The 13,841-nt window shown below is 35.4% G+C and overlaps 1 protein-coding gene across 6 annotated transcripts in view; it reads left to right on the top strand.

The window, feature by feature from the left end:
- STAG2 (stromal antigen 2) overlaps positions 1 to 13,841 on the top strand; it is a 146,810-nt gene that overhangs the window by 80,605 nt on the left and 52,364 nt on the right. For all 6 annotated transcript variants that reach the window (XM_045994926.1, XM_045994924.1, XM_045994930.1 and 3 more), the window contains exons 6-9: positions 3,473 to 3,549; positions 7,761 to 7,965; positions 10,346 to 10,497; positions 12,769 to 12,842. In XM_045994926.1, coding sequence (XP_045850882.1) covers positions 3,473 to 3,549; positions 7,761 to 7,965; positions 10,346 to 10,497; positions 12,769 to 12,842 — 508 coding nt within the window. The remainder of the gene's footprint in view (positions 1 to 3,472; positions 3,550 to 7,760; positions 7,966 to 10,345; positions 10,498 to 12,768; positions 12,843 to 13,841) is intronic.

Below are 13,841 nucleotides of genomic sequence, written 5' to 3' on the forward strand. Positions count from 1 at the left end.
TTTTTTTTCTTAAAAAGTAGAGAAGTTTTGGAGTGGGGTCTTACTGGAAATGTTTTCACTTTTTATTTAAAAAGATTTTGAAGTATGAGTGGGGAAAATATAAAATGCAGTAGTGTCTGCCCTGGGGCAAAAATATTTAGTGCAGACATTGAGCAGGGGGACACAATTAGGTAAGTTGGGGTGGTGTCATACATCTTGATCTGAATCAGTAAATGATTCAGACAAAATCATGGAAAAGCTTTGATCTGTTTTGTTTCTCCCTAATACTTGGTCCATCCTTTAAATTTAAGAAGATGTCCAGGAAAATAAATGTTAGAAAGATTCCCAAGAGTATTACATTTTTTTATGGAAGTGGCACCAAAAACATGTACATCAGAAGTCAGAAGGATGGAAGTTTGCTTAAAAATAGGTATCAGAAGTTAAGATGGTAAAGAATGATTTAAACAAATCTGTAAAAAGGATCCCAGGAAGCAATTTTTATGTCTACTGCTTTGATTCTACAGTAATACTTCAAAAATACTGTTACTGGAATTGTAAAACAAGTAACATTTTTAAAAAGAGTTTAATTTTTTCAACTTTGATTCAGTGACATTTTATTGAAAATAAATTGAGTTACATTCTTTCCACATTTCTTTTTCTCCCAGGTAGCATGGGATTAAAATCCTAACTCTTAAAAACCGCTCAATGTAAAATTTAGATAATCTGACTGTATATAAAGATTTTCTTTCAGTTAGGTTTTTAAAATTTTATTTTGATTCCAGTGTAGTTAACATACAGTGTTATATTAGTTTCAGGTGTACAATATCATGATTTAGCAATTCCATATAAACAATATTTTATGAACTGATGCATTTTATTTGAGGTTGATCACAACATTCATTGCAGCATGCATGCTAGATATTATGTGAGGCCTGATAGACAAATATATTAATTTCTTGAGTCTGATCTGCTAATGCCATTAATATGCTCAGTTTTGAGAAAAAAATTTTTTTGAAAACTTTTTAGAGAATTTAAAAGCTTGGAGTACAGAGAGTTGCCTAATTTGACTTCTTAGATATAGGTAGCTGCAAATCAATATAGAAAATTTTACTGACTCTGCTCAAAGGAAATGTAGTAATGACAGTATGATGAATCAGATTAACACTTTGAAAAAAAGGATATACTGGTATTATTTTTATTTTGTCTGTGTCCAGTGCTCGCTTCGGCAGCACATACACTAAAATTGGAACGATATTTTGTCTGTGTCCAGTCCATCTTTCTGGAGTAGAAGGAATCAGGTACCTGTTTGTTGTATTGTGTAATCAAGGACCGTGTTCTTTCTCTTCAGATTCTGTGAAAGTAGAAGGTTGATTGCAGAACAACTGAACAGGTGCCAGAAATAACTCAATGAGCTGAAATTCTGACTTCTGTCTTCGGTTTTCCTTGTTCATACTGTAGTTTGGTCAGTTTTAGTTTCCTAGTTGGGCTTCTGAATTGTAATTTTAAAACAAGGCTATAGTCAGAACATTTTCCCTTTATCAGATTGTTTCCTTCTCTGGCACGATTCTGTTTTGTGAATCAGGAGCTTGCCAACTGAACCTTTGGATATACTTTGTCATATACCAGGTTGTCCGGATTTTTAAAAATTGAAAGTGTTGGAAACTTAAATTACCAGGTAGATTTAAACACTGTCATAATGTTTACTTTAGAATCAAGAAAACTCCATAAAGGAGAATTTATCTTCTAATCAAAGTTAAGATCATTAAGTACTTTTAAAACATACTTAGAATTATTTTGATTGAATTCTTTTAGAAACATCTTTTTATGTGCTGTACTTTAGGCTTTTTCTTTTGGGCTCAGGATTGTCATTGTGAGCATAAGTTATTTTACTTTAGTTTTGCCTTCAGCAACTATTGAGGTGTGGAGGGATGTTTGACTCTACACTGAATGGTTCCAGACTGCTTTGTGATTGCTCAGTCTGTGACGAGTGTTTCTTTGTTCTTTCCTGGTCATCTGCCACTTTACATTTTGCCAGTTTTTAGCAGTCTCTCTTCATGTCTCCTGTAATTTCAAGGCAGTGGTGTCTTAATGGCACCTTCACACCTACCCCAGGCGTTACATGCGTGGAATTTGTGACAGCTTTTTTTTTTTTTTCTGCTTATTTTTGGGTTTCTGGCTGTTAAATGGTCTGAGATGAGAGAGGAGCTTTAGAAATGGGACAGTTGTCAAAATGTATGCAGTATGTTTGCTTTGAGATTCACTGCTATATACATATTTACTTTGTAGAAATTGTTTCAGGGATTGAGTAACTTGTCCTTCTATAGCTTTGCCAAGTTTATAACACCTGGGTGTAAAGTACAGGAAGGTTCAGAAGATATATCCGTGACTTGATTAAAATTAACCCTTCAAAAGGTTTTTGAGAATGCTGCTTCTTTAGCAAGGGAAATGGTGCCTTCTTCCAGATTTGTTAATATCTTAAAACAGTCATGTAGTTCTTTAATGTTGTGGTAAGGGCAGACTCTTCACAGCACCACTAGAAGTTGATCTTACTTGGGGGTGGCATCATGGTGTAGATGAATAATCTCAGACAAGGTATTTAACTTCTCTTTGCTTTAGCGTTTATTTCCTCATCAGTAAAGCCAGGATTATAGAACCTGCCTCATATTTATGGTATTCGTAGTAGTAATATGACTGGCAATGAATAAGTAATCCAGCAATAGAAATCCAGCTTTGAGCATCCAGTTTCTACATTTGTTCTTTTTAAAATAATCTGATACCCTATCAGTGGAAATTCATGTATATTTTTTCTTGTATTGTCTCCTACTCACAATTTCTTCTAGAAATCCTTTTCTGATATTTGATCTCTACCTGGCTAACTTTTACTTATTATAATGTGCATCCTTCTTCTTCCCCTTTCCCATCTTCCTTTGAAATTCTTGGTATCCTCATCAGATTCCTTTTCTGTGAAACACCTGACTTAGGCTTATTTATTTATTTAGTTCTGACCTGTGGCCTTTATTGGCATTGTCACTCATTAGGGCTTTTCTTATGTACTGTCTTTAATAGTTTTTATTTTTCCCCTCCCTCCTTCCCTTCCTTCCTGTTTTTGTTATTCTTTATTTAAACTTCCAGCTAGATTATGGATGAACGGAAACTACAATTTACTGTTTATGTTTATTTGAAGTCCTTTTAGAGGATGATTGGATGTAGTTGTCGTGTGTGTGTGTGTAGTAATGCTTAATAAAGAAACCTGGCTAAAGTGAACTCTACCTGTCACTCTTTTTCTGTCTTCAGGTTTATCCTTAAAGTTTTAATTGTTATCCTGGGTGCTGCCTAACCCTTGATAACATGTATTATATTAAAAGGGACTAAGCCAATCAATTAAGTCAGGTAGAAATGTGATGGAGACTAACTGTAAGAGACTGACTTAGAAATTCTCTTTATTTTATTCATTCTACAATGTATGTTAACTTCTTACACTTGGAAATTTCAGGAGTTGTCACAGCAGAAATGTTTAGACATATGCAGAACTCTGAAATAATTCGAAAAATGACTGAAGAGTTTGATGAGGTAACTTATTACTCTAATGTTTTGATACTTGTATGCATGTTGATCTTGATACAACCTTAAAAGTATTCTTAAATTCTGAGTATTAGTGTTAATGGATAACAGCTTTGGCAGCACATTGAATCAAATGATGAGAAGTGACCTTGGGCAAGTTGTTGTCTTAGCATTGGTTTTATCATCTGTGAATAATACTCTTGGCTAATAATACTTCTTTCATAAGCCTGTTGTGGATTTAAATGAGTAATGTTTGAAAACTTTATTAACATTTTACAGTGCATGGTATATATATAATAAGAACTTAATAAATGATAGCTATTATTGTTATTGTCAAAAAAATTAAAACTTCAGTAAAATTTAGTGCCTAAGAACATGTCTTGGAATATTGTTAAAGATAGAGTTGGTCAATATTTGGGGAATCAGGTAGCTTAGGCAAAGGACTATAATGTTAACGCTTAAATGGCATGAGGGTTAGGGATGCTTACCGCCCCCACCATGGTCAAAAATATGCATGTAACTTTGGCTCCTCCCCAGCCTTAACTACTATAATAGCTTGCTTACTTTTCACTAGAAGCTTTGCCGATAAACAGTGATTAACATTTTGTATGTTATATGTATTACATACTTATTCTTAGAATAAAGTAAGCTGGAAAAAAGAAAACGTTATTAAGAAAATCATAAGGAAGAGGGGCGCCTGGGTGGCTCAGTGGGTTAGGGCCTCTGCCTTCAGCTCGGGTCATGATCTCAGGGTCCTGGGATCAAGCCCCGCATCGGGCTCTCTGCTCTGCGAGGAGCCTGCTTCCTCCTCTCTCTCTGCCTGCCTCTCTGCCTAGTTGTGATTTCTCTCTGTCAAATAAATAAAATATTTAAAAAAAAAATCATAAGAGAAAATAAATTTACAGTACTGTAGGTATATTTATTGGAGAAAATCTGTATATAAGTGGACCTGTACTGTTCAAACCCATGTTGTTCAATGGTCCACTCTCTACATGTTATTATTTAAAATATCCTTTATGGGGGCATCTGGCTGGCTCAGTTAGTGAAGCATGCGACTCTTGATCTAGGGTTGTGAGTTGGAGCCCCACGTTGGGTGTAGTTAGAGATTACTTGAAAACAAAATCTTTAAGAAAGATATCTCCTTTATGTTCAAGTATGAGTAATAAAAACAATACAAATAAAAAATGGTAGCTTAGACTTGAGTGAATCCCTTATCACAGTGATGCCTTTGAAGTATTATTACTAATAAAGACATTTAGATTTGCTGTAATCTGAACTCCTCAGGGCAGAGATTTTTGTTTGTTCACAGCTGCATTCTAGCAGCAGCAGCTTTACTCTTCACAACTTGTCACTGTGAATTTTCAAGTAGAAACTCTTGTCCCATTTGAGTTTTACTTTATCATTTTTTTCTTACTTACTCTGATGAAGGAGCCTTCAGTGATCATTCTAAAAGATAGACAAGAGTTGTTTAAAAGGCTTTGATGATCCCTAAGTGCTATTAATCAGTCACAAGTACTTGAGAGGTAATTATGAGTAATGGTATTACAGTAGTCCCCCTCGCCCAATCCTCGGGGGATACATTCCAAGATCTCCAGTGGATGACTAGAACCACAAATAGTAGTAAACTCTATATATTCTGGTTTTTTTTTGTGTGTATACGTAACCCGTGATAACATTTGATTTATAAATTAGACATAGTAAGAGATAACAACAGTAATAAAACCGAACAATTAAATACTATAGTGTAAAAAATTATGTGAATGTAGTTTCTGTCAAAATATCTTCTGTTCTCACCCTTGTGATGATGTGAGATGATAAAATACCTGCATGATGAGATGAAGTGAGGTGAATGATATAAGCCTTGTGACATAGTTCTAAGCTACTATTGACATTCCTCTGACAACACCTTAGAAGAAGGATCATCTGCTCGCAGACGGAGGTTGACCATGGGGTCACTAGAATGTGGAAAGTGAAACTACGGATAAAAGGCAGCAGTGGGCAGGGAACATGACTGCTTTATTTACCTACTAATATTAAATGTTTTAGTGAGAACCTTCTTACTAAAAGGAAACAGCTATTTAAGAATCCTGAGATCTGATTTGAAAGTGTAAGCAAACCAAGTTGCAGACAATTAAGATGATACATTTCAGTGTAGTCACTAAAAGATTCAGAGAATATGGAAGAAATCCCTTTTGTAGAATATTAGGATCTTATTCTCAGATAAGAAATAGTTCAGCTTACATGTGGCATGACTTAAAATTAAAAAAAATTGCTCTAATGACAAAATAATAGGGGTGCCTGTCTGGCTCAGTTGGTAGAGCATGTGATTCTCTCTCATGTCATGAGTTCAAGCCCCACAGTGGGCATAGAGTTTATTTTATTTATTTATTTTTAAAAAGATTTTGAGTGAGAGAGAGTGTGGGGGAGGGACATGGAGAAAGGGGAAGCCGATTCCCCACTGAGCGGGGAGCCTGACAAAGGGATCAGTCCCAGGATTTTGAAATGACCTGAGCTGAAACCAAGAGTCGGACACTTAATGGTCGAATCACGCAGGGGCCCCTACTTACATTGATTGATTGATTGGTGTCTGGTTTATTTTACTTAGTATAATGACTTTAAGTTTCACCCATGGCACAGCATGTATCTGAATTTTCTCCCTTTCTAAGGCTGAATAATACTCAGTTGTATGTATACACATTTGTTTATCCATTCATCTATCAGTGGACACTTGGGTTGTTTCTGCCTTTTGACAGTTGTAAATACTGCTACAAATTTCTGTTGTCTTAAGCCACCAAGTGGTGCTGGGAAAATTGGACAGCTATATACAGAAGAATGAAACTTGACCATTCTCCTACTTTAAAAAAAAAAAACAACAAAAAAATGGCTGGGATGCGCCTGGGTGGCTCAGCTGGTTGTGACTGCCTTCGTCTCAGGTCATTAATTCCAGGGTCCTAGGATAGAGCCCCATGTTGGGCTCCCTGCTCAGTGGGGAGCCTACTTCTCCCTCTCCCTCTGCTGCCCTCCCTGCTTTTATGCGTGCTCTCTCTCTGTCAAATAAAGTCTTTAAAGTATATATATAGTGGTTTAAAAAAATTGGCAAACTCTACTAATAAAATGATCTTAAGTCTCCAGAATACCCTTCAAAGCAACTCTTGCCTTTAGAGGTTCTGTGTAGTATTGCCCTGTTTATTTTTAAGGATTTGGTTTTTTTAGGGAGGGGGTTAATTTATTTAGAGAGAGAGTGAGTGGGGAGAGGAGCAGAGGGAGAGACTCTCAAGCAGATTCCCTGCTGAGCACGTATCCTGACATGGGACTCTAGCCCACAACCTATGAGACAAAACCAAACGTCAACCCACTAAGCCACTCAGGCACCCCATTTAAGGATTTGTTTTTAATGGTTTATGGGGATTTTCAGTGTAACTTCATTGGAGAATGCCTCATCTCTGTATAGAAGAATACTTAAGTACTCGTGTTTCCATTCTATACTAGCTACATTTCCATTTCTTTTTTTTTAAAAAATTTTATTTATTTGACAGAGATAGACAGGGAACACAAGCAGGGGGAGTGGGAGAGGGAGAAGCAGGCTTCCTGCTGAGCAGGGAGCCTGAGGTGTGGTGTTCGATCCCAGGACCCTGGGATTATGAATTGAGCTGAAGGCAGACACTTAATGACTGAGCCACCCAGGTGCACCTCCATTTCGTTTTAAAATTATGTCATTGTTTAAAAATAAGTTATGTCATTGTTTATGTCTGTCCACTAGTCCTTGAGGCTAATGAAAATATACATTGTAATCTTTTGATTATTTATAAATCATAACATCAGACTGGTTGAAAATAGGATTTCATTGTTTTGAATCCACTTAAAAATATAACTTTGGTTTGGTTTTGGTATGCTTTTGTTAGACTTGTTTTAAGGAAATTCAATGCGTATATCTTTGTTTATCAGCATAATATTTTGCTTTGATGAGAGAAGCTTTTTATCTTTAACTTTGAGTAATTCGCATATATTTTTATTGGTTAAATTGAATTCATAATATCGATTTTGGTCTTAAAGAGCAGAACTGTTCAAAAGTAACTCCTTCCTACTTTGAGGATTTATTGGAGAAGAAAGGTGGGGTAAAGTAGTCTTTTCAGCTTCTGCCTAGAGTATTTCATAAACAAGCAAAATTTTGTCAAATCATGTGTCTTAAATGAAATTACTGTTTAAAATTTTTGTTTTAGGATAGTGGAGACTATCCACTTACCATGGCTGGTCCTCAGTGGAAGAAGTTCAAATCCAGTTTTTGTGAATTCATTGGCGTATTAGTACGGCAGTGTCAATATAGTATCATATATGATGAGTACATGATGGATACGGTCATTTCACTTCTTACAGGATTGTCTGACTCACAAGTCAGAGCATTTCGACATACGAGCACCTTGGCAGGTCAGTATTTAGAAGTTTTTTTTTTTTTTGCATATTTCCTTAGGTTAAAGATGAAAATCGTTTTCATTAAAAGAAATGATGACTCATTAATGAATTTTGCTTATAGAGTAACCACTAACAGAACATTCTCTCCTCTCCCTCTGTGAATTACTGGGAATGCAATGATTATTTTCAGTTTTGATTCTGTGAAGGTATACTATAGTTAGTATATGGTTATTTTCTTGTGTTCAGCCTGTTTGATTACATGCCACAGAAAGGGAAAAGAGGTGGATAGGAATGTGTTGTATTCTTGAAAGATGTGTTTATCAGGGATGATACTAACAAAAAATTTGGGGAGACCGTTAAGTCATTTTAGATATGTAGTTCTAATGCTCCTTACTTTTAGTCTGTGATATGAACTATCCCTCCTAGTTTGATGGTCCCTGCAGGATGATGTTTACTCTTTAACCATACCATAAGAGTTGATTTTTCTTACCTTTCTGAGTAACTTTAGGCTGAGCTAAACTCGTTGCTTCTTGAAATGAGTTATGTTTTTAAGCCTCACACATTTCTGGAACAGTGATTTTTGATGTTGGTGTTTATAAAATCTTTTGATTTCTCCTTTGTGGTAAAGGTAAAATTTTTGATACACTGTTATTGAATATGTATTTTTTGTTTGAGTTTGAAAAAAATCAGCTGGGCATTATTATAGTATTATAAGCCCTAATGGTAGAATATATTGACAGATACAAAAAGTTTTTGTTCTCCAAGTATGGGGATATTATTTTCCTTTAGAGCATTTTCCTAAAGAATTAAAGCTGTACTTTTGCTAAATCCTCAATTTTCAAAAAACAAAATGCAGGTAATCTGGAGGAGGAAGGAGGTGGAGGAAAAAAATGCAGACAATCTTTCTATAGGATTTTATTTTTTATTTTTTAAAGATAGATTGATTTATTTGACAACATGCACGTGCATTAGCAGGCAGAGCAGCAGCAGGCAGAGAGAGGGAGAGGCAGGCTCCCTGCTGAGCAGAGAGCTGGACATGGGGCTCCATCCCAGGATCCTGGGATCATGACGCAAGCCTAAGGCAGACACTTAACCAATTGAGCCATCCAGGTGCCCCTAGGATTTTCGTTTTTAGATTGGAAGTCACAAAATATGAATGTGATCTTGCTCTATTAACTTAGGTAGCATTAAATGTTAAGAACTTGGTGGCTAAAGCAAATTAAAATAAGTATGATGGCATAAGGTGAATAATTTAGATCAGAATAAGAAACTGGTTTCCTAAGGGAGTGAAACAGCTCTGAAGAGAGAGTTGAGAATCCTTTTTAAAGAGACCCAGTAGTCACAAATAGAGATGCAGTGTTTTGTGTTCTCTTACGCAATGAACCAGATCTGAGAAATAGTCAGGAGTAAACTAAAAAGGCATAAAATGGTGAGATATTTCAATTGATAAGTTTTAAATCACAGTCTTGTCTGTGAGCAAGGGTTCAGTAACAGAAGGTGAGGGGATCTGGAGGAAGTGTAATAAAACGTACTTTACTGAGTGATTTTTTTTTTTTAAAGATTTTATTTCTTTGACAGGCAGAGATTACAAATAGGAATAGAGGCAGGCAGAGAGAGAGGGGTAGAAGCAGGCTCCCTGCTGAACAGAAAGTCCGATGTGGGGCTCTTTCCCAGGACCCTGGGATCATGACCTGAGCCTAAGGCAGAGGCTTTAACTCACTGAGCCACCCAGGGGCCCCTGTACTTTGACTTTTCATCTAGATCTAGATCTTTTCTTTGTAATTTCACCATTGTCTTTATGACGATATGCAATAGAGTAAAATTAAAAGAAATCAAATACTGATGAAACTAATTTTTACATATTGTGGTTTGATACGAAGCACTAAAGCTCCTTCTCCCTTTGGTAACCAAAATAGCTAAGTACTGCAACAGGAACCAAAATTTTTTGAGAAGGTGAATTATAACCTTTGAAAAAGATCATTGTAGGGGGCACATTTTAGAATAGTGGGATTTGAGTGTAGTCTGACGTCAGATCACCTAGTTTTGAATACTGGTTTAACTACTTACGTGAACTATGTAATCTAAGGGAAATTTCTTAATCTCTGTGGACTTTATAGTTTCCTCATGAATGAAATGGGGATAATACTTAACTTTGAGGGCTGTTGGGAGGATTAGGAGATAATCCATGAGAAATACTTAACATAGGTAACTGATACATAGTAAGTATTCAGTACACATTAACTGTCGTTTATTGTTGTCATTTGTAGCAGGTGTATTTTTCTTTTCTTTTAGAAGCAGAACAGCCCATCTTGTATTTAATTTCTCTTAATTTGATATTAAATTGTAAACTTTTGCATTTGCGAGACTAATTTCAAAATTCTCCTTTTAAAAATAGCTATGAAGTTGATGACCGCTTTGGTGAATGTGGCGCTAAATCTTAGCATTAATATGGATAATACACAAAGACAGTATGAGGCAGAACGGAATAAAATGATTGGAAAACGAGCCAATGAGAGGCTAGAACTCTTGCTACAGAAGCGGAAAGAGGTAAACTTTTGTATTGAATATTTGAGCTGTTAATCCATGACCAACTTTGATCATTAATTATGGTATAATGTTGCTAGTTTATCAGATAAATTTTTGGGAAAGATTTAAATTTAAATAACATTTCAAATTGTTTAAATGTCAGTTTTGTTGACTGTCCATGCCAATAATATCTTTTGTGTGTACTTTCTTTGTAGACTAGGGTTAAGAGTTTAAGGCTTTCAGTAAGGTCCTGGATCAGTCGGACAAGTTGTTTGTTTTTTTTTTTTTTTTTTAAAGATTTTATTTATTTATTTGATAGAGAGAGATCACAAGCAGACAGAGAGGCAGGCAGAGAGAGAGAGGGAAGCAGGCTCGCCGCTGAGCAGAGAGCCCGATGCGGGACTCCATCCCAGGACCCTGAGATCATGACCCGAGCGGAAGGCAGCGGCCCAACCCACTGAGCCACCCAGGCGCCCTGGACAAGTTGTTTTAAGCCTTAGTATTATTCATCTCTGCCATGAAAATGTCTCTCCTAACTTATTCCCTGAACTAGTTGTCAGGATGAATTCAGATTTCACTTATGTGACATCACTTTGAAAAATAACTTAACAGGCTATTTATGGTGTCTCAGTTGCTGCCTTTTTTTTTTTTTTTTTTTTTTGGGTAGTATAGGAGACAGTTGATTAACATGACTGATCACCAAATTGAACTTTGAATGAGGAAGATGTTTTTTCATTCTTATGCTAAATAATACTAAATAAAAATCTTTTTTTTTTTTTAAGAGGGGGAGGGATGGATGGAGAGGGAAAGAGAATCTTTTTGATTTTGTTGGGGGAAGGGAAGGGAGTATTTTAAGCAGGCTCTACAACCAGCATGGAGTCCAGTGCAGAGCTCCATCTCACAACCCTGAGATCATGAGTCGGAAGCTTAACTGACTCAGGCACCCCCTAAATAAAATCTTTCATTGTTGTGTTTGTGACTTAAATGCTTTCTTCATTAGTGATACAGTATTTTGTTATCTAATATTGGTGATGTTTATATTTATTTCTAATAGGCAAAATCTGATGTTTCAGAAATGTTTTAGTAATACATTTGAGGTAATATTTGCTATGATAATTCGGAACTTACTACTTGATTTGGATGTATTTAGGGTTGGTAATAGCTACAATTTTTAGTTGGTTATTTCTGAGATAGTCAATAACTTTTTAAAATTCCCTGACTCAACAAAAGCCTGAAAATCTTGTCCATATTTCCCCCTACCTAGATCCCTCATCTTTTTCATACAGTTTGAAATGAAGAATTGACCTTTTTGCCTCTTAGTTGTAGTACTAAATTTCATCAGATGATTCATTAGGTAAATATAATGTATGTCTTTGGCTTTGAAATTATGGCCCAGTTCTTGGACATAAGTTTAAGAATGTGAGCATTGAATGAGTGTGTATAGGTAAAAGGATTTTGAGGTTAAAATTCCTGCGCAAATACAAGATACTGATATTTCTGGGTTAGGGTTAAGTTTTTGACCACCTTGTACCTTTGACTCTCTGTGCTAATGAATATAAGAAGTGCACACCCTTGTTAGCATTACTTGGAAATGCAAGAATATACTCATGAAAAGAAAAAAATACATTTTACAAAAGTACAGGATATAATCTAAGAGCTAATTGATACTTAGACTGTGAGAAAGATTTTTCTCCTAACTCTCAAACTCTGAAACAATTTTGTCTTAATTCTCTTTAAACTCTGAATTGAAAATAATAGGAGTCGGTAAGTAAACCAAGATTTTGAAATGTTTTCTTGATTATTTAAGGTGAGCCTTGTTTCCTTCAAAAGAATTTAGTAGCGTAACTTTTTGCCAAGTTATTTTACTGAAACCTCTTCTGTTCTTTGAGCAAGTACTAGTTAACATTACTTTTCTTTTTCAGATCATAATGACCAAGATAATGAAATACTATTATGCATTTTGGATATGAACATATATGTTATATAATAGATACGTGTTTTAATAAATTACTTAACAAATTTTTATGTGCCTTTTTGCAATGGAAATTCGTGAGCCTTAGAAAAGGCTAATCTACTAGCTAAACATTAAAAGCCAAGTCAAATATTCAGGTATCAAGGGAATTTAGCTACCTGACCTATAACAGCTGTTAATTTTTCTATATGGTTACTGTTGTCTAGTAGAATTGAAAATTAGATGTAATCACCAAAACACTGGAGAAACCTGTATGACTTTTAGATGTTATTTTGGTTGTATTCCATTACAATTGAAAAGAAATATTGTATTCTTTTCAGCTTCAAGAAAATCAAGATGAAATAGAGAATATGATGAATGCAATATTTAAGGGAGTGTTTGTACATAGATACCGGTAAGTCACGACATTTCTTCTATTCAGGTTTGGATATGTAGTGGTTTAGGAAGTATAAAATAGTAGAAAGAACATTGGAATAAGATCAGTGTTAGAAGGTAAGGTCTTCCACTGATTGAGATACTCTGGTTATTTAACTGCTCTGAAATTGATGTTTCCTCTCTGAAAAAATGGGGTAATGTGCTTGACTAGTAACTGCCCAGCAGATGGAATCTACTTCTATGATTAGGAGTCAGGGTACAAAACACTTAATTGCTTTTGGATGTACTAAGTTAGCAGAAACTATACATGATCGTTCCAGACTCTACCGTTTGCATGTTAGTGGGAAATTTTGGATAGATTTAAGTATTTTCTTTTACTATTTTGAGTGAGCAGAGGAAAGAAATAGATAATCTTTTCACTATTTCTGTTGTAACCTATTCTTTCAATGTTGGTGGTATTTTTATTCAATTACTCCCTCACTTCCTCAACTTGGCAGTTACTGAATCGCTTTCTTTGTAATGTCCCTTGGTACATTCTTAGTACAGATACTACTTTCTGTTTCTGTTGTCACCATTACCTTAGTCTGTTTTCATTCCTATGGCTAGAGATTATTGAAGTTTTCCTAAAACATTCTTTTGTTGTGTTATTCCTCTGTTCAGAAGTCTTCAGTGACTCTCTAGTATCTACAGGATGAATTAAAAATAATTTAGTCTGATATTCAAATCCAAATGAAGCTTGGCCTCAGTTTTACATGTAACTGATTCTCTCCTGGAAAATTACGCTCTAACCAAACTAGTGTGCCTGCTCTCTTCTGAACACACCATGCCCAGCAGGTGTGAGCAGAGGCTGGGATATGGCATGGTATAAAAAGTGGGGATCTTATTTTGTTTGTAATTTTGTTAATTTTAAGTATATATATGATGAGAATTATGCTTTGCCAAGTATTCTGTAAACATTCAGGGGTCATGCTTCAGTTCTACTTTTAAATCCCCAGTGATCTTTACGATAGTGGTATGT

This window comes from Meles meles, chromosome X (genome assembly GCF_922984935.1).
Source record: "Meles meles chromosome X, mMelMel3.1 paternal haplotype, whole genome shotgun sequence".
Classification (NCBI taxonomy): domain Eukaryota; kingdom Metazoa; phylum Chordata; class Mammalia; order Carnivora; family Mustelidae; genus Meles; species Meles meles.